We start from the raw sequence: 27,102 nt of genomic DNA on the forward strand, positions 1-27,102 counted from the left end.
AGGGCTCACTACTTAAAAGGTAGGTAGAGCAGTATTTTTAATTGCCAATTTCCAGAGGAGGAAACTGAGGCACAGAGATATGAAGTGATTTGTCCAAGGTCCCACAGCAGGCAGGTGATGGAGCCGGGATTGGAACCCAGGTTTTCTGACTCCCAAAACGATCGTTTTTCCTCTAGGAAATGCTGCCTGCTTCTGCAAAGAGGAGCTTAAAGGGATAAGTGTAATTCTCATTTATTTCCTTGAGGTAGTTCAGTGGCTGCCTAGACTATGGGTATTGAAATATCTCTTTTGTTCCCTCCTCACTACTAATCCCAAAGCCTTCTCAAGGCAGGTGAGGATATTAGGTTATGATATCCCGGGGATTTAAAATCTGAGGCATAGTAACTCTCTTGCACTTGGTGGTTCTAGCTGACAACCTTCACAGGGAGCCTCAGACAAGACCCTAGCAGACTTCCGAACCGATAGCCAGACTTCGGCCAAAAGCTGCAGAGGGCAGATGTCATTTCGGAGCACTCAAAAACCTGCAGTAGTTGCCCGTTCCTAGTAACTGACATCAGTGGTAGAGGTGGACGATCTGGGCCTCAGAGGAAGGAAAAGAGAGGGATGTGGGAGGTGGAATGATGTAAAAGCGACATGGAGTGGCGAGAAGGAAGCCAGCTCCTCTTCCTTTCCCACTGAATCTGGGGGGAGTGAGAGAAGACGAGGCCCCCTCCATAGAGAGCCGCGGAGAGACCGTGTCGTCCGGAGAGAGCCAGGTCTCGGTGATGGCGAGGAGGAGCTGTGAGAGGGTCAGGAACAGGTCAAGGGTGAAGGGAAGCTTCCCCGTGATGCAGAGGGGCTTCCACAGGCCGCCCTTAGCTGAGGCTGCGTGTTGGAGGGGGAGAGCTGGAGGAGGGGGTGGTACGAAGGGGTTGGATGAGAGTGAGTCGAGGGGGGTGAGTGTGGAGGGAGAAAATAAAGGAGGGTTGCTGGGCGAGAGGGACAGGGTGACCGGCGGGGGGTTTCTGGACGAAAGGGACAAGGCGACGAGAGGGAGGGGACTGAGAAGACAGGGGGAGGCCGGGACATTCATGTGCAAAAATCTGGAGTCTCAGCATCTGTTCTTTTTCTTTTTTATGGTATTTAAGTGTTTCCAGTGTCTCAAACACTGTACTAAGCACTGGGGTAGATACAAGAGAATCAGGTTGGACACACAGCCCATGTCCCACGCGGGGATCACGGTTCTAAGGGAAAATGGGTAATCAGCATGGGGTAATGGATAGAGCAGTGGCCTGGGAGTCAGAAGGTCATGGGTTCTAATCCCAGCTCCGCCCCTTGTCTGCTCTGTGACCTTAGGCAAGTCACTTCACTTCTTTGTGCCTCAGTTACCTTGCTTTGCTCGTGATGGCCAAGAATTTAGTCAGGTGTCCCAGCCCTACTTGGGTGGAGAGAGCAGTTCTCTTTCATTTCCACTTACCTCTTTCCCTTCCGGGTTTCAGCCATTCTGATTTTCTCTTCCACATTTCTTTTCTCATTTGCTTTTACCCACCCCAGTGCTCAGTACAGTGCCTGACACCCAGTAAGCACTTAACTACCACAGCTATTTATTATTGTTATTTGAAGAGACACCATCAAAGGAAACGGAATTTTTCCCTGATTCTCTCTTTTTTTGGTTTTGTCTTCCGTTCCCTTACTCGCAGGCCTAGCATGTCAGGACTGCATTTGGTAAAGAGGGGACGAGAGCAGAAGAAGCTGGAACAGCAAAGAGACTTCACCGTCGCCTCTCCAGCTGAGTTTGTGACTCGTTTTGGGGGGAATCGGGTCATTGAGAAGGTACTTGTGTCCCATCATTAGACGCTTGTGTCAGTGATTGGTGAAGCATGCACTTTCAGGGCTGTCTCTCAGGCCGGGCTAATTTTGGAATTTTGGTCTCTATTTCTATCTCTATTTGTGTCTCTGTCCCCGCCTTGCTCTGTGACCTTGGGCAAATCACTCCACTTGTTTTCGATGATGCAATAATCTGCAAAGTTTAGTTTGCAAAGGTCTCTTGAGAGTGTTCTTGGAGAGAAGTCTATTTGTGATCCTCATGTGAATTAGCACAGAAATGTTAGATGATATATCCTGATTCCACTACTTAGAAAGAATTTTACATCCGTCTCCCCCAGTGTAGTGTGTGATTTGGGCTGGGGCAATGTGGAGAGTGTGTTGAGGATAGTTTGGGAAGAGAGTCTGGGAAGAAAGGGAAGGGAGGAGCTGGGGGTAATAAATCAATCGATGATAATAATAATGATGATGATGGTATTTAAGTGTTTACTATGTGCCAAGCACTGTTCTAAACACTGGGATAGATACAAGGTACAGGTTGTCCCACGTGGGGCTCACAGTCTTCATCCCCATTTTACAGATGAGGGAACTGAAGTACAGAGTGACTTGCCCAAAGTTACATAGCTGACAAGTGGCGGAGCTGGGATTAGGACCCATGATCTCTGACTCCCAAGCGTGTGCTCTTTCCACTAAGCCACGCTGGTACCTATTGAGCACTTATCGTGTGTGGAGCGTGTTAATAATAATGGTATTTGTTAAGTAATAATGGTGGTATTTGTTAAGCGCTTACTATGTGCAAAGCACTGTTCTAAGTGCTGGAGGGATACAGGGTTATCAGGTTGTCCTACATGGGGCTCACAATTTTAATCCCCATTTTACAAATAAGGTAACTGAGGCACAGAGAAGTTAAGTGACTTGCCCAAAGTCACACAGCCGGCAAGCGGCAGAGCCGGGATTCGAACCCATGACCTCTGACTCCCAAGCCCGGGCCCTTTACTCTGAGCCACACTGCTTCCCTAGTGTGTACTATGGGGAAAGCCCTGTTCTAAGTGCTGGGGTAGGTATAAGGTAATCAGGCTGGACACAGACCTTGCTTGTTCCACATGAGGCTCATAGTCTTAATCCCCATTTTCCAGCTGAGGTAAGTGAGGCCCAGAGAAGTGAAGTGCCTTGCCCAAGGTCACACAGCAGACATGTGGCCGAGCTGGAATTAGAACCCACGTCCTCTGACTCCCAGGACCCTGCTCTTTCCACCGGACCATACTGCTTCTCTTAAAAAAAAAAATTGATACATTTATTACCAAAGAGTGAATACAGTTCAACCGAGTAATCGAGAAGCAGCCTGCCCTAGTGGATAGAGCTCGGGCCTGGGAATCAGAAGGACCTGGCTCTTAATTCCGGATCCGTGGAGAAGTCACTTGACTTCTTCGGGCCTCAGTTACCTCATCTGGAAAATGGGGATTGGGGCTTTGAGCCCTATGTGGGACAGAGACTGATTAGCTTGTATCTTTGTCGGCGCTTAGAACAGTGCTTGACAGAGAGTAAGGGCTTACCAAATACCTCCATCATCAGAGTTGGTAGACCCGTTGCCTGCCTGAGCGGACCTTGCAAGGTGGCGAGGGGCTTGTAATGTGGAAGAGGGGCTTGCAGCTTGGTGGTTTAAAGAAAAGGAATAGGTTGGGACTTCACCCATGGCAGCTCCAAGCTACCCCCCAACCTGCTGCACCCCATTTAAACCCCTCCCCCGATCTGGTCCTGCTCTTGAGGCTGTAGGGTGCTGGGATAATAATTATAATAATAATAAGGATATATTTTAAGCGCTTACTATGTGCCAGGAACTGTTCTAAGAGCTGGGTTAAATCAGGTTAAATCAGTCTGGACCTGTGGGCTTTATAGTGGAAGTCTCTGTGCCTTAATTCCAACTTGCAAAGGAAAAAAATACATTTGCTGGATAACACTGAGTGTGCATGAAAGAGGTTTGCAAACCAGGGATCCCTCCCCAATACCCTGTAACCCAGCGGAGAAACTCTGCTTCCAGGACGGTCCCCCAATTACCCGATGGCACCCATTTGAGACCTAGGTAAGGTAAAATTAGCCAGGGATCAGCCAGTCTTATTTATAGCCCAGTGTTTAGTACAATATGTGCCATCTAGAAAGTAGTTAACAAATATTGTTATTATTACCATGTATTGTTATTACTATATACTTAAGGAGATTCCCATTCAGAGTATTGCAGTAAATTACATTTCTATTATTTTCAATAATTGGGACTTTCCACTAATTTGTACAGGATTCCCTTCCCGTCTCCCTCTTATTCCAAGTTCGTGGGTTTTATTGCAACCCTCTTCTGTTTTTTAAAAATGAAATTACATCTTTTTGTGACATTTAAGAAAATGGGGGTTTGCTTTTTGTTGAAGTATAGGATTTTCTCTGTGGAGACTTGGTTATCATTTGGTTAAAGGGAGGGTCTCATAGTGGTATAAAACACTTTTCTTTAACCCTTAAAACTCCTGGAGATCAATCTGCTGGCCTTGTACAATGTTGCAGAACGAGGAGGTGCTTGGCCTGTGGTCCAATTTTTCTCTGTCTCTCTCTGTCTCCCTCTCCCTCCTTGCCAAGAATGATCTAGAGTTCATAGAGTGCCACATAGCTGGTGTAAGAATCAAGGTATGCTGCGTGTTGGCTGTGTGACCTTGAGCAGGTCACTTCACTTCTGTGGGCCTCAGTTCTCTCATCTGTAAAATGGGGATTTAGAGTGTGAGCCCAGTGTGGGATAGGGACTGGATCCAACCTAATTAACTTGTATCTACCCCAGTGCTTAGAACATAGTGAACGCTTAACAAGTGCCATTATTATTATTATTGTTGTTATTATTAAGATCAGCTCTGCAGGAAAACCTCCCCTTGCCCCTGCTAGCCCTGCAGGATTGTCACAACAAGGGCAGGATTGTCATGACAGACGGTCATCTTCATTTTGTTTAATTTGCTCCTACTCTACAGTACTAGATAATTGATCGTCAGAATATAGGAGTCTCATCTGATCAATCTGTCAGTGGTATATGGTTTTTATCGCACGCTTACCATAAGCACTTGGGAGAGTACAGTACAACAGAGTTGGTAGACACATTCGTTGCCCAGAAGTTCCAGGATCTGAAAGGCCCAGTTTTCCGGGTAGAGTTGGATTGGTTTTCCGGGTCGCCCCGAGGGGGGGTGTTCTCGGGAGTGGGTGGCCCTGACCCGCTTCCTCCCTCCCCGCCTCAGGTCCTCATCGCCAACAATGGCATCGCCGCAGTCAAGTGCATGCGCTCCATCCGCCGATGGGCCTATGAGATGTTCCGCAACGAGCGGGCCATCCGCTTCGTCGTCATGGTAACCCCAGAGGACCTAAAAGCCAACGCAGGTAAAGAAACCGCCCCTCGAGGCAAAGGGCCAAACCCTTCCGCCCCGAGACCCAGCTTCCCTTTTTCTCTCCCCTCCTGAATTTCAGAATACATCAAAATGGCCGATCATTACGTGCCCGTCCCTGGCGGGCCAAACAACAACAATTATGCCAACGTGGAGCTGATCGTCGATATCTCTAAGAGGATCCCAGTACAGGTAAATGGCCTCCACCCCCTTCCCCAAGTGCACGCGCTTAGGGCCCTGGCCCGCGGTACCGCCTCGGTCCCAAAAACCTCGATTTCCTGGAAGGCTGGGCTTCCCTGGCAGGTGGGTGAGTCGGTTTTTTTGGCAGGCTCAGAAATCCAGAGCGGAGGTGCGCCCGTTGAGGCTTGAGGCCCAGTCCACTGAGAGAAGGTGGAGGCCCAGCAGACTCACGATTCTTTCCTGGTTCTCTTCAACCTGCAGGCGGTGTGGGCCGGCTGGGGACACGCCTCGGAGAACCCCAAACTTCCTGAGCTGCTCCACAAAAATGGAATTGCCTTTTTAGGTAGAGAAAATGTGTGTGGGGTGGCAGTGTGGGAGTTGTGTGTGTATGTTTTCTCATCTAATGCAGGGGTTGACAACCATTTTTAGCAACTGCATCCCTGCAGCCTCAAAGCTTTACCCAGAGGATCCCTTTCCTTCCTCCGACATACTCTCTCTTCACCACACTGCCCCCCAACTCACCTCACTGCTCAGACACTCATTCATTCACAGTCATATTTATTAAGCAGTCACTGTGTGCAGATCACTATACTAACGCTTGGGAGAGTACAAGACGGCAATAAACAGTCACATTCCCTGCCCACAACAGGCTTACAGCATAGAGTGGGGGAGGCAGACATCAGTTCAAATAAGTAAAATTTCCCTCCCATCCATCAGCTTTAGACAACCATTCTCCCTCCTTCTCACACAGTAACACTCTGAATACTCTCCCCAGGGAAGCAGAGAGAGGTTGAAACAGGGGACAGGTTTTTAGCATCTCAGGGCTCTGAGTAAGGTATTCTCTTCTGACTTCCTTCGCTCTATTAGTTTTTCCTCGTTGGCATATTGGCCGTCTCACCTGAAATGGTTTGAGGACCCCCAAGGCGCGACCTTCCTAGCTCACCTCAGAAATGGAAATTGGCATTGCCTGGATGAGTGTCTTCTTAGCAACCCCTTCCTGCTTCTCCTTCTCCCCGCTACTTTTTCCCACCTAGACCCCCCCGAGCTGCGTGTGCTCCAACTTACATGTTGCCCTGTCCCTCTCTTTCCCACATAGTGCAGCCCACAGTACCCTTTGGGGCACCCTGTCCTAAAGAATGGTATTATACCAGACCAATTAAAGCTTCTCCCTTCTATTAATCCATAATTGCCTATTGACCATTCCCTGTTTTGTGCCTGAAGGTAAATTTGCGATCGACAGCAACTCGGTTACCCACGGTCCTTCTCTTCAACTCCCTCTGTCTTTCAGGTCCTCCGAGTGAAGCCATGTGGGCCCTGGGGGATAAAGTGGCTTCCACCATAGTGGCCCAGACCCTTCAGATTCCAACCTTGCCGTGGAGTGGAAGTGGTGAGAGGATTCTTAATGCATCCCCTTTGGGAAGCGAAGATGGTGGGGAGACCGAGTCTTCGCTGATTGGGTGGTGGCGGTTGAGATGGTGGGGGAGTGGTGTGTTTTGAGAATTCACTATTAAAGCCCCACTTTTTCCTTTGGTATCTGGAGATATACTGCGGCTGGCCCCTGGTAGAGTGTTTCTTGGTCCTACCTTAGTGGAAAGAGGCCGGGCCCAGCAGCTGGAGAATTTGAGTTCTGATCCCAGCTCTAACCTCAAACTTCTCCATCTGTTTCCTTATCTGCAAAATGGGATTTAAATGCCTTTTTTAATGGTATTTGTTAAGCTCATACTATGTGCCAGGCACTGTACTGAAAGCTGTGTTAGTACAAGGTTGGATATGGTCCCTGTCTCACACAGTGCTCACAGTCTCAATTCTCATTTTAAAGATGAGGTAGTTGAGGCATAGAGAAGTTAAGTGACTTTTTTTTTTTTAAAAAAAAGGTCATTTGTTAAGCACTTCCTATGTGCCAGGCATTATACTAAGCACTGGGGTAGATTCAAGCTAATCAGGTTAGACACAGTCCATGTCAGTTGTATTCACTGAGCGCTTACTGTATGTAGAGTACTGTGCTAAGTGCTTAAGAAAGTATAATGCAACAGTAAAAGGACACATTCCCTCCCCACCATTAGCTCACCCACATGGGGCTCACAGTCTTAAGCCCCATTTTCCAGATGAGGTAACTGAGGTACAGAGAAGTTAACCGAGTTGCCCAGGGTCCCAGGGCAGACAAGTGGTGGAGCCGGAACTAGAACCCACGTCCTCTGACTCCCAGGTCTGTGCTTTTTTCACTAGGTTATGGTGCTTCCTGTGACTGCTCTCCCTCCCCCTAAAACTGGGAGCCCCAAGTGGGATAGGGACTGTGGCAGGCCAGATTATATTTGAACTACCCCTGTGCTAAGAAGAGAGCTTGGCACATAATAAGCATTTAACAGATACTATAAATACTATTACTCCCACTCATTAATTTTGGGTGCTTTCAATCGTTCATATTTATTGAGCACCTTCTGTCTGCAGAGCACTCAGGAGACTATATTAACGTTTGAAGCAGCGTGGACTCATGAAAAAGCACTGTTTGGCTTTGTGTTTTTTGAATGGTATTTGTTAAGTACTTCTTATGGGCCAGGTACGTACTAAACACTGTGGAAGATACAAACCGATCAGACTGGACACAGTCCATGTCCCGTAAGGGTATCGCAGTCGTAATCTCTGTTTAAGAGATGAGGTAACTGAGGTCCAGAGAAGTGACTTGCCCAAAGGCACACAGCAAACAAGTGGCAGAGCCAGAACCGGGTCCTTCTGACTCCCAGGACTGTGTTCTACCCACTAGGCCTCGCTGCTTCTCTACTGTTCTCTCACTTGTCTGCTGGGTGAACTTGGGTGAGTCACTTAGCTTCTCCACCTCAGTTTCCTCATCTGCAAAATGGGGGCTAAATACTACTCCCTCCTACTTAATCTGTGAGCCCCAGGTGGGTCAGGTGTTCAACTTGATGATCTTGTATCTACCCCAGTGCTTAGTATGATTCTTGGCACGTAGTAAGCGCTTAACAGATACCATTAAAAAATGTGATTCCCTGCTCTCAAGGAGCTTGCAATATAATGGAGGAGGCAGACACAAAACAATCTGCAGAAAGGTGAGAGAGGAAAATTGGATGTGGAGATGAATAAGTGATGTTTCTGAAGGACCTAGCATTTGGGGAGAGGTGTGTTGTTTTTTCTATGTGTGTTTCTGTGCTGTGTAACTCTTTTCACTTCAATCCTCAAGACTCCTTTTCTAAGTTTTCCCTATCAGCTTTTCTCCCTACCATTTAGACTGTGAGCCTCAGGTAGGATGGGGCATGATCTGATTATCCTTTCACTATCCCAGCCTTGGCACAGAGCACGTGTTTAGGTGTAGTATTAAAATGTACTTAATTTTAAAGCAAAGCCTTGCACCATAATAATGCTGTGGACAAAACCAGCAAATGGTCCATTCCCTACCCACAGGAAGCTTACAGTTTAATTGGAGAGACAGGCAACAACCTATTTACAGACTAATCAAAATAAATAACTGGGCAAACAGCTGAGTAAAGCGGTTATCAGAAGGTATGTCAGTGCTAGAGGTGGCTGACAGGATTGGAGGATCAGCATTACCCAATAGGTGTTTGATCATGGCTATGTGAGAGTCATAGATGAGGGCCTGGAGGTAAGAAAGGAAACCTCAGCTTGGCCTAGTCTGTCAACTTTGGGTGTGTTTTTAGGTCAGGGAAATTTTCAAAGTTTCCTCTTCCCCTCTGCATTCAGGCAGCGGAAAAAATCGGGTGCCCCGTGATGATCAAAGCTTCCGAAGGAGGTGGGGGCAAAGGCGTCCGGAAGGCCAAACTTTGGATGCTGGGAATTAAACAAGGAAGGCATGTTGAAGGAGATGGACTTTCAGGAAGGCTCAGGCTTTTGGGAGAGCTGGGGTCAGTCAGATCTGGTGAGGTAATTCCAAGCCGGGGGAGGAACATGAGCGAGGGGAGAGAGTTGGGAAAATGGAGCGAGGGATGGCTCGAACCTCAGCTTGGGAAGAACGAAGAGAACGGGGTGAGGAGTAGAGGATCAAAAAGAGCAGAAATGCAAGGTGGGGTGAGTGGGCGGAGAGCCTTACTAACTCATTTGACCCACTTCTTTCCCTCTCTTCGTGCCTGTGATGGTTATTTTTACATGTCCATATTCATATTGTCCATCTTGTCTTCGCCCAATTGTGCATGTTGACATTTTTACCAGTCGATATTCGCATCGTCCATCTCGTCTCTCCCCAGTTATGCATAGTTGCTGCCCAGATTTACGGCCTGTGCACCCCCAAGTTAGTTGTAGCTTGTTCCTGCTGTTTGGTGAGTAACTCCGGCCTGACCTACGTAGCTGTTGTCCCGTGACTCTAGGTTTGTCGGTGGACTGGACGGCCAGTGACCTTCAGCAGATGAAGAGGATCAGCGTACCCCAAGAGGTGTATGTCCGGGGCTGTGTGAGAGACGTTGATGAGGGCTTGGAGGTAAGAAAGGACACCTCAGCTTGGCGTAGTTTGGCAACCTTTGGAGTTGGGAAAATGTTCAAGGTTTCCTCTTCCTCTCTGCATTCAGGCAGCGGAAAAAATTGGGTTCCCCGTGATGATCAAAGCTTCCGAAGGAGGCGGGGGCAAAGGCATCAGGAAGGCCGAGAGTGCTGAGGATTTTCCCATTCTCTTCCGACAAGTAAGATATCGTGGCATCCCACGAGGCATTTTGGCTATGTTGGAGCAGACAGTGGGAGAAGCAGAGTGACTTAGTGGTTAGAGCACAGGCCTGGAGTCAGAAGGTCACAGGTTGTAATCCTGGCTTGGCCACTTGTCTCTTGTGTGACCTTAGGCAAGTCACTTCACTTCTCCAGGCCTCAGTTACCTCATTTGTAAAATGGAGATTGAGACTGTGAGCCCCACGTGGGAAAGCGACTGTGTCCTCCTCAATTTGCTTGTAATCACCCCAGCGCTTAGTACAGTGCCTGGCATATAGTAAGCACTTAAATACCACAGTAATTGGCAGAGCGGGAATTAGAACCCAAGTCCTTCTGATACCCAGCCTCTAGCCTCAGTGGAAAGAGCCCGGGCTTGGGAGTCAGAGGTCGTGGGTTCCAATGTCGGCCCCACCACTTATCAGCTGTGTGACTTTGAGTAAGTCACTTCACTTCTCTGTGCCTCAATTTACCTCATCTGGAAAATGGGGATTAAGACTGTGAGCCCTAAGTGGGACAACCTGATTACCTTGTGTATGCCCCGGTACTTAGAACAGTGCTTGGCACAGAGTAAGTGCTTAACAGACACCAAAATTATTATTATTATTATTAGCCACTAGGCTGCACTGCTTCTCTAATGGAGTTCAGAGGCTCCCCTCTCGTCCTCGGTCCTCCGACTGGAGGGGCGTTGGCTCGGTCCCCTATCGCTCGGGAAACGAGTGAACCGCCCTTGGCCCCGGCAGGTGCAGAGCGAGATCCCGGGCTCGCCCGTGTTCGTCATGAAGTTGGCTCAGCACGCCCGCCACTTGGAGGTTCAGATTCTGGCAGACCAGTATGGCAGCGCCGTGTCCCTCTTCGGCCGAGACTGCTCCATCCAGCGGCGACATCAGAAGATCATTGAGGAGGCCCCGGCCACCGTCGCCCCACCGGCTGTATTCGAGTATATGGAGCAGGTAGGCCGGATGGGGGCCGGCAGGAGGGGAAAGGGTGCAGGTCTGGGTGCCTGTTGACACACCATCCGATTTGAGTTTATGGAGCAGGTAGGCCGTGTGTGTTCATAATAATGATAATAATAATGGTACTTGTTAAAGTGCTTACTATGTGGCAAGCACTGTTTGAAGCAATGGGGGAGATACAGTTGATCAGGTTGGATACAGTCCCTATCCCACATGAGGCTCACAGTCTCAATTCCCGTTTTACAGATGAGATAACTGAGGCCCAGAGAAGTGAAGTGACTTGCCCAAGGTCACACAGCAGGCACGTGGCAGAGCCGGAATTAAAATCCATGACCTTTGGACTCCCAGGCCCATGCTCTATCCACTACACCACGCTGCTCCTCTTGACCTGATTCCCTCTGCCCTCTCCCAGGGACCCAGGCCGGGAAGCCACACTCCTGCTGATTTGGCTCCAATTCTACAATTCCCCTGTGTCCCCCACTGCATTATGCTCTGCCTTCTGTTGTATGTATGTTTATTGCTGCACTGTCCATATTTGAGTATATGGAGCAGGTAGGGTGTGTGGGTTGTTGATGATGATTATCGTATTTGCTAAACACTTACTATTTGTCAAGCACTGTTTTAAGCACTGGGGTAGATACAAAGTAATCAGGTTGGACACAGTCCCTGTCCCACATGGGGCTCACAGTCTTCATCCCCATTTTATAGATGAGGTAACTGAGGCCCAGAGAAGTGAAGTGACTTGCCCAAGGTCACACAGCAGACAAGTGGCAGAGCTGGGATTAGAACCCAGGTTCTCTGACTCCCAGGGTTGGGTTCTATCATTCCTTCATTCAGTTGTATTTATTGAGCACTTACTGTGTGCAGAGCACTGTACTAAGTGCTTGGGGGAGTACAGCAATAATGAGACACATTCCCTGCCCTCAGTGAGTTCACAGTCTTGGGGAGAAGACAGACATCAATGTAAATAAATACAATTACAGATATGTATGTAAGTGCTGTGGGGCTGGCTGGGGTTTGGTGAGCGGGCGAGGGGGCGGAGAACAAAAGTAGATGTGATTCCTGCTTATAAGAAACTCACAATCTAGGTGAGGAAACAGACATTGAAATAAATTACAGGTAGGGGAAATGGCAGGGCATAAGCCTATAGACATAAATTTCAGGATTAGAACCCAGGTCCTTCTGACTCCCAGGCCCAGACTCTATCCCTTAGGCCACACTGCTTCCCTAGGCTACGCTACTGATCTGTGGAAGGAGGGAGTTCCAGGCCGGGGGCCAAAGGGGAGCAGGGGGCCCAAGACCGGAGAGTCGAATGGTGGGGACAGGAGAAGTTTGGTTTGAGAGCATGAAAAGAATGTGCTAGGGGGTGGCAGGTGAAACTCGGGGGGCTGGATGGAGAATCTGGTATGTGGAGCTTCCATATCTTTACCAAGAAAACTCTGTGGATACACATACTAGAATGATCTTGTGACAGAAGATGAGATGTCTGAAGAGGGCGTGTCCACGGAGTTGCCACAGGTCGGAAATGACGGCATTTGAAGAAGATGGGGAGTTCCGCTCACCATATGCCATTTTCCCCAGTCCCTTGTCACGTTTAGATTTCTTTTTTTGTCGCCTGCTTTTTCATTTCAGTGTGCCGTGCGCCTGGCCAAAACCGTGGGCTACGTGAGCGCGGGAACAGTAGAGTACCTATACAGCGACGACGGCAGCTTCCACTTCCTGGAGCTCAACCCCCGCCTGCAAGTGGAACACCCCTGCACTGAAATGATCGCGGACGTTAACTTACCAGCCGCCCAACTCCAGGTAGAGCCTTCCCTCCCACCTCCTAATAAATAATAATGGTACTTATTAAGTGCTTACTGTGGGTCAAGCTCTGATCTCAGCGCTGGGGTAGATACAAGCTAATCAGGTTGGACACAGTCCCTGCCCCACAAGGGGCTCACAGTCTTAAAACCCCTTTTACAGCTGAGATAACCGAGGTCCAGAGAAGTGAGGTGACTTGCTCAAGGTCTCAGAGCAGACAAGGAGCAGAATCGGAATTAGAACCCAGGTCCTTCTGACTCCTGGGCCCGGGCTCTATCCACTATGCCACACTGCTTGAACTGTGATACAAGACGTTCGGACCCAATCTACGTCCCAAGTGGGGTCTACAATGTAAGAGGCAGGGAAACGAGCAATACTATTCACTGAGCACTTATTGTGTACTAAGCCCTCGAAGAAGTACAATTTAGTAGAGTTGGTAGATATGATACCTGCCCACAAGGGGCTTCCAGTCTACAGGCGGAGATAGACATGAAAAGAGATTGCGGATAGGAGGAATAATTGAGTATAAGCATATTTACTTAAGGGCTGTGGGGCTGAGGGGAGTATCAAAATGCTGAGGAGATATATAGCTCAGCGCAAAATCCTGTTTTAGAGAAGAGTATTCTTGAGTTTGCTGTCGAATGAGGCAGCTTGGAAGTTTTTGCTGGGCATTGGATAACAGCTCTAGAGCCTTTGATTTTTTTCTTCACTTTAGATTGCGATGGGGGTGCCTCTCAACAGGCTGAAGGACATCCGCATATTGTATGGAGAGTTACCCTGGGGGATCTTACCCATCTCCTTTGAAAATCCCACAAATCCTCCAGTGCCTCGAGGCCATGTTATCGCTGCTAGAATCACCAGTGAAAATCCCGATGAGGTAGGTTGGAGAACCACTGTTACTGCTAGAGTTCATAGACTATGGATCCTGGATTTGTGTGTGTGTGTGTACGTGTGGGCTCAAGGAGGCTGAAGTGGGACTAACAGCCCCATCCTTTCTGAGCAGACAGTGAGCTTGTCCTTTGTGTCTCTGTGGCATTTGTTACGCCCGGCAGTGGTTTCACCGTAGTCTTTTTGGCTGTCTATGTTAAAGCAGCTTCTGCTCTGAAGGGCCTCACCTTTTTTGATCACAGTGCATCGGGACAGTCGGTTGGCTGCTGTCGTCTCCCAGCACTCGGGCAGTAGGATGCCCTTCCAAGCCATATTCTCGCCTTCCTCCGCCCTGGCTGGGAATACCGACTACAGTCAGAATTCCACTTATTAAAAATCTCACCCCTTGTTGGAGACTTCGGCATGGGCTATCAACAGGTTTTTTCTGGTGATTCCCTTGTTTTCCTAAAATACGCTTCCTATGTCCAGATGCTGGATTTCCGTGCCTGTAATTTTGTTCTTTCCCTGAATTCCAGGGATTTAAGCCGAGCTCCGGGACCGTCCAGGAGTTGAATTTTCGCAGCAGTAAGAACGTGTGGGGTTACTTCAGCGTGGCAGCTGCCGGCGGCTTGCACGAGTTTGCCGATTCCCAGTTTGGGCACTGCTTCTCCTGGGGAGAGAACCGGGAAGAGGCCATTTCGTTAGTATCCGCTATTATAATAATAATGATAATAATGATATTAAGCACTTTTTATGAGCAAGCACAGTATTAAGCCCAGGGGTAGATAGAAGCAAATTGGGTTGGATGCAGTCCCTGTCCCACATGGGGCTCACGGTCTCAATCCCCATTTTACAGATGAGGCAACTGAGATCCAGAGAAATGAAGTGGGTTGCCCTTGGTCAAACGGCAGGCATGTGGCGGAGCCAGGATTAGAACCCGTAACCTTCCATCTCCCAGGCCCGTGCTGTATCCGTGCTGCTTCTCATTTTACGCATTTCTATTTTTAAGTTGACACAGTGGCACTGGGTCATGGGCTCTGGAATTAAAACATGGTGAAGCTCTGGGAGGTGAACAGGAAAAGCAGAATCCCTTAGAATTGTCTGGAATGAGTCGTCGCTTTCAGCAACTGGAAAACATTTTGAATATTTGGAAGAGGCACAATTTGAAATGACCTAGAAGTAGTAATAGTATTTATTAAACACCTGCCCTGTGCAGAGCACTGTGTTAAAAGCTAGGAGAGAATACGCATGTGGGAATTAGACTTGGCCCTCATTCCTAGGGTGGCTCACAGTCGAAGACACCCCCCTGGGGATGGCTCAGAAGGGGTCCTCGGGGTGAAGGAGATGAGAGAGCTATGCACTGGTGCCTTGGGTAACTGTAAAAAGAAGTATATGTTGGATACCTTAAGCCATTTGTAATGGAGTTGTTTTAAAAACCAAAACACATCATTGCAGAGAGCCACAATCTAATTGTAGAATTCCTTTCTTTCCCCACATTATTATTTTTCCTATTGCCATATCTTTTCCCACCCCATTATTATTAATATTTTTTTTGGTGATACCGTGTCTTAAAATGATTTGGGAAAAATAGTGACCTGAGAATTATCATTTAACTACTGAATTGACGAAGGTTTCTCATTCTACGCTTTCTTCTGAGGTCAGATCTCTGTCCTTCAAAGAGAAATATTTCAAGGAGATGGGAGTGTAGTGTTTTGGCTACAGTATTTCATTAAAGCTTGATGCTGGGACCTGCCCTCTCAGTTTTTAAGAGATTCAGCTGGGATCAAGGGTTTTCTCAGGCAGAATATTTTTTTAAATGATATTTGTTAAACACTTACTATGTACCTGGTTCTGTACTAAGCCCTGGAGTTTATACAAATTGATCAGATTGGACCCAGTCCATGTCCCACATTGGGCTCATAGTTTTAACTCCCATTTTACACCTGTGGGAATTGAAGCTCAGGGAAATGAAGAGACTTGCCTAAGGCCACAGCAGGCAAGCAGCAGAGCTGGAATTAGAACCTAGGTCCTTCTGACTCCCAGCCTGGGCTTTTTCTGCTTGACCACACTGCTTCTTGTCAAAATGGTGAAATATCCAGCTCTGTCCTTTTCGAAGATCCATTGCTATTCCTTTAAATTACACACCTACGTCAGGCCTACAGTGAAGTGGTTGACTGACAAATGAATGGGGGAATTTTGCTGTGAGTCTGAAGGACTCCAGGTTTGGCTCTCTGCCCCTTCAAAGTCACTGGATAATTGCCGCTCCCCGATTTCACTTCCTACTTTGTATCTGTGGGACATGTTTGTGATGGAAAAAGCATTTGACCGAGGGCTGGGAGAGTTGAGTTCCGGATCAGCCCTACCGTCGGGTCAGCCTTATGATATTGGGCAGGTGCTTCTCTTTGCCTCGATTACATCATCCATATGATGGGAATAGTGGGATAGCTCTGTTGTGGGGATGAATGAAGTTAAGAGATGTGAAATGCTTTGAGGGACTCAAACTGATTTTGAGGTGATGCATCTATAATACATTGGCGTTTTAAGAACAAATGTGTATTTTTAAAAAGGAACATGGTGGTGGCCCTGAAAGAACTGTCCATCCGTGGGGATTTCCGCACCACCGTAGAATATCTTATTAACCTACTAGAAACCGAAAGCTTCCAAGGCAACGACATTGACACTGGATGGTTGGATTACCTTATCGCAGAGAGGGTCCAGGTAAGACACTAGAACCAACTTCAGTCTGTCAATCTGTGGTATTTATATTGAGAGCATCCTAAATGCGGAGCACTTACTAAGTGTTTGGGAGAGAATAGTACATCAGAGTTGGTAGACATTCATTCATTCAGTTGTATTTATCTAGTTCTTATGGTGTGCAGAGCTCTGTACTAAGCACTTGGGAGAGGACAATACAGCAACAAATAGACACCTTCCCTGCCCACAATGAGCTCACAGTCTAGGGAGGTGGACATTTAATGTACATAAATTACAGACATTCATATGTGCTGTGGGGATGGGAGAAAGGCTGAATGAAGGGAACAAGTTAGGTTGACGCAGAAGGGAGTGGGAGAAGAGGAGAGGAGGATGTGCTCGGGGAAGGCTTCTTGGAGGAGATATGCCTTCAATAAGGCTTTGAAGTGGGGGAGAGCAATTATTTGTCTGATTTTGAGGAGGGAGGGCATTACAGGCCAGTGGTAGGATGTGGGGTAGAGGTCGGTGGTGAGGTAGATGAGATGGAGGTACAGTGAGAAGGTTAGCACCAGAGGAATGAAGTGCGTGGGCTGAGTTGTAGGAGAGTAGCGAGGTGAGGTAGGAGGGGGCAGGGGATTGAATTCTCTAAAGCCAATCGTGAGGAGTTTTTGCTTGATGTCGAGGTGGATGGGCAGCCGCTGGAGTTTCTTGAGGAGGGGGGAAACATTTTTGAAGGAAGATGACCCGGGCAGCAGAGTGGAATAGGGACTGGAGTGGGGAGAGACGGGAGGCCGAGAGGTCAACGAAGAGGCTGATCCGACAATCAAGGCGGGAAAGGATAAGTGCTTGCGTGAATGTGGTAGCAGTTCGGATGGCAAGGAAAGGGCGGATTTTAGACATGTTTTCTGCCCACAAAGAGTTACAGTACAGGCCCCGTTTGCTGTTTTTGCTGGACTTGCTCTCTACCCGACAGACCGTGGTCCCTTGTGTACTGAAAAAGAAATTTGCCCCTAGGCCGAGAAGCCCGACATCATGCTTGGGGTCGTTTGCGGAGCCTTGAATGTAGCCGACGCCTTGTTCAGAACCTGTATGACCGACTTCTTGCACTCCCTTGAAAGGTACCGTGTGCTATCAATTAGTCTTTTCCTAATTAGCTAGGGGTTATAGTGCGTGTCACTGTGAATCCTCTAAGGAAATTTTGGGGGCTAGTTTGTCAATGAACGATAATGATTATTGAGCACTTTCTGCGGAACACTATCCTAAGCGCTTGGTCAAGTTCATGGCATTAGTAGATAAGAGCTCTGCCCTCAAGGAGCTAACAGCCCAGCAGCTTGTAGGTAACAGCCTATAGTTACTTTCCACAAGATACAATGCTTGGTCCTATTTATATCAGTAAATAATAATAAATAATGTTGGTATTTGTTAAGCGCTTACTATGTGCAAAATACTGTTCTAAGCGCTGGGGTAGGTTCAGGTTAATCAGGTTGTCCCATATGAAGCTCACAGTCTTAATCCCCATTTTACAGATGAGGTAACCAAGGTACAGAGAAGTTAAATGACTTGCCCAAAGTCACAGCTGAGAAGTGGCAGAGCTGGAATTCGAACCCATGACCTCTGATTCCCAAGCCTGGGCTCTTTCCACTGAGCCACGCCGCTTCGCAACCAGCTGTAGTTTTCGATTACCTTCCGTGTGCAGAGCACTGTCCTGAGCACTCGGAGAGTATTTTGTGAAAGAGGCACCTCGGTGAGGTGGTTGGATTTCTAGCCCCCGTCATCTGATTTTTGAACCTTGTGTCCCCTGGATTGCCCCCCGGTCTTTTAATTCTCAAAGATGTCCAGTCCTATTGGAGTGAGCCCATCATTGGGCGGGGATTGTCTCTATCTGTTGCCGAATTGTGCATTCCAAGCGCTTAATACAGAGCTCTGCACATAGTAAGCACTCAGTAAATACTATTGAGTGAATGAAATGAATGAGATACTTATCACCTACCTCTGGTTGATTCAGCCTCAAAACCGGTCACTCACTCAAGAATCTCTTTAGAACATTCCAGAGGGGAAGTTCAGGACCAGGATTTTGAGGTTATCGGTATAAAGTTAAGTCCTCGATGGTTGACCTTTTTTGCTTGGGGATGCTCTCTGCCTTCTTGTCTTTCAGGGGCCAGGTTCTCCCAGCCGCATCTCTTTTAAACATTGTAGATGTAGAGCTTATTTATGATGGCGTCAAATATACTCTCAAGGTAAATACTACTGGAGGTTCTCCCCCTACCCGCTGGGAGCTGGAAAAAGGACCGAAAATTGTAAAGCTCAAAATCTAGGTGCTTGGAAAGTACAGCATAAAGTAGTGACATAATAATAATAATAATTGTGGTATTTAAGTGCTTATTATGTGCTAGGCACTGTATTAAATGCTGGGGTGGATGCAAACATATTGGGTTGGACCCAGTCCCTGTCCCAAAAGGGGCCCACAGTCTTAATCCTCATTTTCCAGGTGAGGTAACTGAGGCCCAGAGAAGTGAAGTGATTCGCCCAAGGTCACACAGCAGACAAGTAATGGAGCCAGGATTAAAACCCAGGTCCTTCTGACTCCCAGGCCTATGCTCTCTCCACTGGGCCATATTGCTTCTCAGATGAGACTCACTGACAGGAACTATGTCCAACCTGATTAGCTTGTATTGACCCCAGTGCTTACAGCGCCTGGAACATAGGAAGTGCTTAACAAATACCATTTAAAAGAAAAAAAAAAATTAGTTTATCCCTGTCCTCCAGGAGCTACAGTTCAGCTGGGGGCTCAAGGGTCTTATTGGGGTTATTCCTTGAAACACATTTCCTCAGGTGCCCTGGCATTCAGTCAAGCTCTGGAGAGGTTTGGGGAGCAGAGCTGGGAAACCCAGGTCATAGCTAGTTCCATCATTATTATTAGTATTAACTAGTAGGTGAAGGGTGAAAAATGGATCTCTGGAGGAATGATGAACAGGACCACTGCTGCGGAGATGGCATCCTGCCATTGTAATATTGCGTGCCGAACTTTCTCCACAGGTGGCCCGTCAGTCTCTCACTATGTTTGTCCTCATAATGAACGACGGTCACATCGAGATAGATGCTCACAGGCTGAATGACGGGGGATTGCTTCTGTCATATGATGGGAACAGTTACACCACGTACATGAAAGAAGAAATCGATAGGTAAGTCTTTTGTCTTTTTGAAATGGGTCCCTGTAATGGGCTTACCATGTGCCAGTCACTGTTCTAAGCACTGGGGTAGATAATCAGGTACAAGATAATCAGGTAGGAGACACATCCTGTCTCACTTGGGGCTCATAGTATTAATCCCCATTTTATAGATGAGGGAACCGAGGCACAGAGAAGTGAAGTGTCTTGCACAAGGTCACATAACAGGCAAGTGGCAGAGCTGAGATTAGAACCCAGGTCCTCCTGACTCCCAAGCCCGGGTTCTCACGGAGACCTCTCACCCATGCCCTACCTCTGGTCTGGAACGTTCCCTCCCACCCCCTTTCATATCTGACAGATTAATCCATCCATCAATCATATTTATTGACAGCTTACTGTATGCAGAACACCGTAGTAAACACTTAGGTGAGTAAACTATAACAGAGTTGTTAGAAACATACCCATCGCTTTTCCCCACCTTCAAAGCCTTATTAAAAGCTCATCTCCTCCAAGAGACCTTCCCCAACTAAGCCCTTATTTCCTCATCCACTCCCTTCGGTATCACCCTGGCACTTGGAGTTGCACCCTTATTCTCCTCTCCTCAGCTCCACAGCACTACCGTCCATATCTGCAATTTATTTCTATTAACATCTTTCTCCCCCTCTAGACAGTAAGCTCACTATGGGCAGGGAACTTTCCTATCAACTCTGTTCTATTGTATTCTCCCAAGTGTGCCATCCACATGGTAAGAACTAAATAAATACGACTGATCGATTGATTGATTAGCAGATGACTCCGCCTGGCAGGTGGTAATGAGGTTGAAGTTGCTGAACTCGAGCAGAAGCTTCTGGAAGGGGAGATCCAAAGGTAGATGAGAGAGAAAGGGGCTTTGTTGTGAGGGTCCTGCCCCCCACCTCAACACCGAACAACCATCACGTGACGATAATGGAAGTCACTGAGCATCGTCTGAGGGCAACACCCAGCATTCATTCATTGTCGTATTTAGCGAGCGCCGACTGTGTGCAGGGCACTGTACTAAGCATTTGGAAAGTACAGTTCAGAAAAAAGCATAGCACTAACCGCTTGGGAAAGTACAACAGAAGACACACACCCGATACCTCTCTCTGTCAATCAGTCGTATTTATTGAGTGCTTTCTCTGTGCAGAGCACTGTACTAAGCACCTGGAAGAGTACAGAGTTGGTAGACAGATTTCCTGGCCAGAACGATCTGACAGTCTGCAGGAGTTTATGGTCTATTGGATTTCTGTAAGGCCTCTTACCTGGAATGGATTGCACTATAGCCTTTTTAAACACCCTCGCACCTGTGGATAGAATTATTCTGTCTTCAAAAAAGGCAGCCGCAATTAATAATGTTCATCTACCTAGGTTCTGAATTGGAAGAGATCTCAGGGTTTCAGAAGGGTAGTTTTTGGGTGTGAGTATGATTGAGTTGACTGAGTTATGGAGTGAGCCTTTGGGCTAGAGGGTAGAGGAGTGCGCCACACCTGGAATAAAATGCCATTTTCTTCCTGAATAGTTCCCACGACCCAAATTCCGTTTTAATATTTGATATTTCCTATTTTTGTACTTTCAATTTTAAATTCTCCCCTATACCACCCCTTTAACACCTGTAACTTTTTAACCTGGGAATTACCCAGTGCCTTGTGACTCTGGTCCTCTAGGTCAAACACCAGCTTCAGAGGAGAAAAATGTCTTGAAGCTTGAATCTCTGAGTCATCCCTCTCGCTAGGGCACAGCATTAGCAGATTTGAGGTTTTTGTTTTTTTTCTAAATGGTATTTGTTGTTATTAATAATAATGGTATTTGTTAAGCATTTACTATGTGCCAGGCACTATACTAAGTACTGGGGTAGATCCAGGCTAATCAGGTTGGACACAGTCCATGTCCCAAGTGGGGCTCATTGGCTTAATCCCCATTTTACAGGTGAGGGAATTGAGTCCCAGAGAAGTAAAATGACTTGCCCAAGGTCACACATCAGATGAGTGGCGGAGCTGAATTGCCTGAAAGCATTTCCAGGCTCTCCTCACTAACTGAAAGCTTTCTGGCAGTCCTTTGCCGGAAAATCAGGTCATGGGTTCTGATCCCCGTTCCGCCACTTGTCTGCTGTGTGACCGAGGGCAAGTCACTTCACTTCTCTGGACCTCAGTTACCTCGTCTGGAAAATGGAGATTGAGACTGTGAGCCTCACGTGTATCCAACCCGATTTGCTTACATCCACCCCAGCGTTCAGTACAGTGCCCGGCATATAGTAAGCCCTTACCAAATATCGTAACTATTATCTTCACTTGCCAACCTTCCGTGGCATTGAGTCAGGTTTGCCGACCTTGAATATGATTGATGGTGGACTTGTGTGCCTCAATTCCTTCCCTGCCTGCAGTTATCGAATCACGATTGGCAACAAAACGTGCGTGTTTGAGAAGGAGAATGACCCGACGGTCCTGAGGTCGCCTTCTGCCGGGAAACTGCTGCAGTATACGGTGGAGGATGGAGGCCATGTGGTGGCTGGAAACAGCTTTGCGGAGATAGAGGTGATCCGGAGGCTGAAAGTTTGACTCGCTTGCTTTGTTATTCTGGTATTCGATAAGCGCTTACTATGTGTCAGACACTGCACTAAGGTTGGACACGGTCCCTGTTCCGCATGGGGCTCACCTTCTTAATCCCCATTTTACAGAGGAGGGAACTGAGGTCCGGAGAAGGGAAGTGATTGGTTCAAGTTCACACAGCAGAGGAGTTGGTGGAGCCGAGATTAGAACCCAGGTCCCAGGCCCCGGGACTCCCAGGGGTGGGTGGATTCTCTCCCTGACGCGTTGCACGGACAGCAGAATCGGATTCAGTTTTGCTGGTTTTCCAGTTTGCTGTATTTTGGGGTTGGTGTGAGGAAGGTCATTGCTAGATTCAGAGGGACTCCCCAATCTAATTACTTAGAGGTGGTTGTGCATAGGTTTTGTGATCCATTCATCTTTTGTGTGGAGTGGAGTCCCACGTGAGGCTCACAGTTAATCCCCACTTTATAGATGAGGTAACTGAGGCACAGAGAACTAAAGTGACTTGCCCAAGTCACTTAACATAATGATGATGACGATGGCATTTCTTAAGCAGCGCGACTCGGCTTGGAAGTCAGAGGTCATGGGTTCTAATCCCAGCTCCCCCGCTTGTCAGCTGGGTGACTGTGGGCAAGTCGCTTCACCTCTCTGGGCCTCATTGACTTCATCTGGAAAATGGGAATGAAGATTGGGAGCCCCACATGAGACAACCTGATCACCTTGCATTCCCCCCCCCCCCCAGTGCTTAGAACAGTGCTTGGCACATAGTGAGCACTTAACAAATACCATCATTATCATCATCATTAAGCGCTTACTATGTGCCAAGCACCGCTCTAAGTGCTGGGGGCCATCGGGGTGTCCCCCGTGGGGCTCCCAGTCTTCATCCCCATTTTCCAGGTGAGGGAATTGAGGCCCAGAGAAGTGAAGTGACTTGCCCAAGGTCACATAATGAACTTGCAGCGCTCCCCCCCACCCCCAGCGCTTAGTATAGTGCCTGGCACATAGTAAGAACTTAACAAATATCATCATTATTATAGTGCAGTGCCTAGCACCTAGTAAGCACTTAAGAAAAACCATCATTATTCTAGTACAGTGCCTGGCACCTAGTAAGCACTTAACAAATACCATCATTATTATTAGTACAGTGCCTGACACATGGTAAGCATTTAACAAATACCATCATTATTATTAGTACAGTGCCCAACACATGATAAGCGCTTAACAAATACCATCATTATTCTAGTGCAGTGCCTGGCACAGGGTAAGCGCTTAACAGACACCATCATTATTCTAGGGCAGTGCTTGGAGCATAGTAAGTGCTTAAGAAATATCATCATTATTCTAGAGCGGTGCCTTGCACATAAGAGCTCAACAAATACCATCATTATTATTAATACAGTGCCTGACACATGGTAAGCGCTTAAGAAATGTTATTATTCTAGGGCAGTGCCTGGCACATAATAAGCGCTTAAGAAATTCCATCATTCTGGTGCAGTGCCTGGCACATAGTAAACGCTTAACAAATACCATCATTATTCTAGTGCAGTGCTTGGAACTTCGTAAGCGCTTAGCAAATACCATCATTATTCTAGTCCGGTGCCTGGCACATAGTAAGCGCTTAACAAATACCATCATTATTCTAGTCCGGTGCCTGGCACATGGTAAGCGCTTAAGAAATACCATCATTATTCTAGTACAGTGCCTGGCACATAGTATTTGTTAAGCGCTTACCATGTGCCAGGCACTGCACTGATGACTATGATGGTATTTGTTAAGCGCTTACCATCTTTATTATAACACAGTGCCTGGCACATAGTAAGCGCTTAACAAATACCATCATAGTCATCAGTGCAGTGCCTGGCTCATGGTAAGCACTTAACAAGTACCATCATTATTCTAGGGCAGTGCCTGGCCCATGGTAAGCGCTGAACAGATACCATTGACTTGCCCAAGGTCATCCAGCTGCCAAGTGGCGGAGGCGGGATTAGAACCCAAGACAGAGTGCGGCCTCTTCCCCCGGAGCCCCGTGCTCCCACCGTTCCTTCAGGGAAGCCGTGTCAAGGAGGGAGAGGGGAGGCGGCCATCTGTCCCTCCCTTCCTCCCGGTCCATTTTGGCTCGTACCTAGTCACCCTGGGAGTCCTTTGGGGCCGGGCCCGGTCCTTTGCTGTGGAGATGGCGCTTTTGGCTGCCCCCGCGGCTGCGGTGGAGGTTCCTTTCCCTTTCACAAACACATGCGATAATAAAACCCATATTTTTTTCAAGCACTTATTATGTGCCAAGGAATCTTCTAGGTGCTGGAGATAGAAAGGCAATAATCAGATCGGACAAAGCCTCTGTCCCATATAGAACTCACAGTTTAAAGGAGGACAAACAGATATCTAACCCTCCATTTTACAGATGAGGAAACTGAGGTCCAGAGAAGCGAAGTGACTTGCCCAAGATCACCCGGCAGAGGAGCAGCGAGATCTAATGGAAAGAACATGGGTCTGGAAGTCAGAGGACCTGAGTTCTAATTCCGACTCCATCACGTGTCTGCCGTGTGACCAAAGTCACTTCACTTCTCTGGGCCAGAGTTCCCTCATCTGTAAAATGGAGGTTTAAGACTGTGAGCCCCACGTGTGACAGGGACTCTGTCCAACCTGATTAACTAGTATCTACCCCAGAGCTTAGAACCGTGCTTGGCACAGAGTAAGTGCTCAACAAATACCATTGATGTTGTTATTTTCTTCCTCTGCAAAACAGGTGATGAAAATGATCATGACCTTGAACGTCCAAGAAAGCGGCCGGGTCTACTACGTAAAGCGCCCTGGAGCGGTGCTGGAGGCAGGGTGCTCAGTGGCCAGACTGGAATTGGATGACCCATCCAAAGTCCACCCGGTAAGCCCTGTGGCTGCCACGACAATGGCTTCCACTGCCTGCTTAGTCCCCTCCCCTCAAAGAATTCTCTGTGAAACATATTTGGCCAATTTGATGTCACAATTTGAATTCCTGTCTGAGAATTTAATGTTTATAGCGCGCTTTACCAAAAAACCCCCCAAACAACTACAAAGGCTAACGTTGAGTTTGGTTAAATCACCCTTCCATCTGACCTTTTAAGTTCATTTGCCCGGTAGTAGAAACTATCAGTAGAAAATGAGTGGAGAACATCAGTAGGCGATTGGGAAATGAATGTGATTTATTCGTGACTCAGAAAAATAACCATTGGAAAATGCATTATTTCTTGACTTTTCCAAAGAGACTTGGTGATGGAGAAAACCTTCTGATGGATATCAGTTTGGTCATTCTCAGTTGGTTTTGGTGTAAGGTCCCTCTAGGCAGGGAACACGTTTTGTGATTCTGTTGTCTTTTTCCCAGTGCTCCATTCAGTGGCCTGCAGTGAGCAGGCACGAGGTGAATATCATTAATCAGTGATATTTATACTATTAATGGTGTGTATGGTATGGTATTAATGGAATTTATACCAATAAATGATATTTACTGAGCTCTTACTGTATGCAGAGCACTCTCTTAAGCATTTGGGAAGAGTACAGTGTAACTGAGTTCATTCAATAGTATTTATTGAGCGCTTACTATGTGCAGAGCATTGTACTAAGCGCTTGGAATATACAATTCGGCAACAGAAAGAGACAATCCCTGCCCATTGACGGGCTTACAGTCTAATCGGGGGAGACAGACAAAAACAATAGCAATAAATAAATAAATTTATTTATTTGATTGGCACGTTCCCTGTCTACAACAAACTTATGGTGCAGAGGACGAGCTTATATCAGTACTGATAGGAATCGGTTTTTTTTCCCTTTCCTAGGTGTTTAGTGGTGTGTCTGTTTGAAATTGGCCAGGTCAGTCTAAGGAGTGACTTGTGTGTTTCATTACGTCCAACTTGTCTCTTCTCTCCCGTATTTCCCGACAGGCTGAACCATTCACAGGAAACCTCCCTGCCCAGCAAACCTTGCCTATTATGGGGGAGAAATTGCACCAGGTTTTCCACAATGTGCTAGAGAATCTGACCAACGTCATGAATGGCTACTGCTTGCCAGAACCTATTTTCAGTGCAAAGGTGAAGAGCATGTCTCTGAAATAGCATTAGCAACTGAAGAGCTAAGAGATTCAAATGGATTGGACCCTAGGGTCTTGCTCAAATAAGGGGTAGAACAAAGCTTATGGAGTCGTTATCACCTTGTGATATATCTTAGTAAAATAACATCCTTTAAGTCCATCACAGAAAAAACACTTCTTCCTTGAATCATCAAAAGTGACCTTTTGGTAACATCTTAGATTTTTCATTATCAGAGCCTTCCTAATGGTTTTTATTTTTCAGTGTGGTATATTAGGGTGCTCTGAGGTAAATGGTCGAGAAGCAGCGTAGCCTAGTGGATAGAGCCCAGGCCTGGGAGTCGGAGGATCTAATCCCAGTTCTCTCAATTGCTGTGTGGCCTTGGGGAAGTCACTTAATGTCTCTGTGCCTGGGTTACCTCATCTGTAAAATGGAGATTAAATCCTCCTCCCTCCCACTTAGACTGCGAGTCCCATGTGGGACAGAGACCTGGTCCAACCTGCTAAACGCATACCAAACCCCAATGTTTAGAATAGTGCTTGGCACATAGTAAGCTCTCAACAGATACCTTTTTTTTTTTAAAAGTGGCTTAATGCTTAGGACAGTGCTTGGCACATAATAAGCTCTCAACAGATACCTTTTTTTTTTTAAAATTGCTTAATTAGAAGCAGCATGGCATAGTGGATAGAGCCCGGGCCTGGGAGTCAGAAGGTCATGAGTTGTAATCCCGGATCTGCCACTTGTTGCTGTGTGACCTTGGGCAAGTCACTTCACTTCTCTTTGCCTCAGTTTCCTCATCTGTATAATGGGATTGATTGTGAGCCCCTTGAGGGACAGGGACTGTGTCCAGCATGACAGCGCTTAGTACAATTCCTGGCAGATGGTAGGTGCTTAACAGACGGCAGAATTATTATTATGATAAATGAAAGGATCTAACGGACATCATAAAGCCC

The 27,102-nt window shown here is 47.2% G+C and overlaps 1 protein-coding gene across 7 annotated transcripts in view; it reads left to right on the forward strand.

Moving 5' to 3' along the window:
* Positions 1 to 27,102, forward strand: part of ACACB (acetyl-CoA carboxylase beta) — a 126,062-nt gene that overhangs the window by 20,251 nt on the left and 78,709 nt on the right. For 6 of the 7 annotated variants that reach the window (XM_029049315.1, XM_029049316.2, XM_001508180.4 and 3 more), the window contains 18 exons: positions 1,680 to 1,812; positions 5,064 to 5,202; positions 5,290 to 5,399; positions 5,649 to 5,730; positions 6,676 to 6,774; positions 9,722 to 9,831; positions 9,920 to 10,030; positions 10,790 to 10,999; positions 12,635 to 12,805; positions 13,521 to 13,682; positions 14,209 to 14,372; positions 16,240 to 16,390; positions 17,378 to 17,481; positions 18,519 to 18,600; positions 19,400 to 19,545; positions 21,929 to 22,079; positions 24,838 to 24,972; positions 26,006 to 26,152. In XM_029049315.1, coding sequence (XP_028905148.1) covers positions 1,680 to 1,812; positions 5,064 to 5,202; positions 5,290 to 5,399; positions 5,649 to 5,730; positions 6,676 to 6,774; positions 9,722 to 9,831; positions 9,920 to 10,030; positions 10,790 to 10,999; positions 12,635 to 12,805; positions 13,521 to 13,682; positions 14,209 to 14,372; positions 16,240 to 16,390; positions 17,378 to 17,481; positions 18,519 to 18,600; positions 19,400 to 19,545; positions 21,929 to 22,079; positions 24,838 to 24,972; positions 26,006 to 26,152 — 2,407 coding nt within the window. The remainder of the gene's footprint in view (positions 1 to 1,679; positions 1,813 to 5,063; positions 5,203 to 5,289; positions 5,400 to 5,648; positions 5,731 to 6,675; positions 6,775 to 9,721; positions 9,832 to 9,919; positions 10,031 to 10,789; positions 11,000 to 12,634; positions 12,806 to 13,520; positions 13,683 to 14,208; positions 14,373 to 16,239; positions 16,391 to 17,377; positions 17,482 to 18,518; positions 18,601 to 19,399; positions 19,546 to 21,928; positions 22,080 to 24,837; positions 24,973 to 26,005; positions 26,153 to 27,102) is intronic. The other variant, XM_029049314.2, reaches the window with a different exon arrangement.

Source organism: Ornithorhynchus anatinus, chromosome 21 (assembly GCF_004115215.2).
Source record: "Ornithorhynchus anatinus isolate Pmale09 chromosome 21, mOrnAna1.pri.v4, whole genome shotgun sequence".
NCBI classification, from domain to species: Eukaryota; Metazoa; Chordata; class Mammalia; order Monotremata; family Ornithorhynchidae; genus Ornithorhynchus; species Ornithorhynchus anatinus.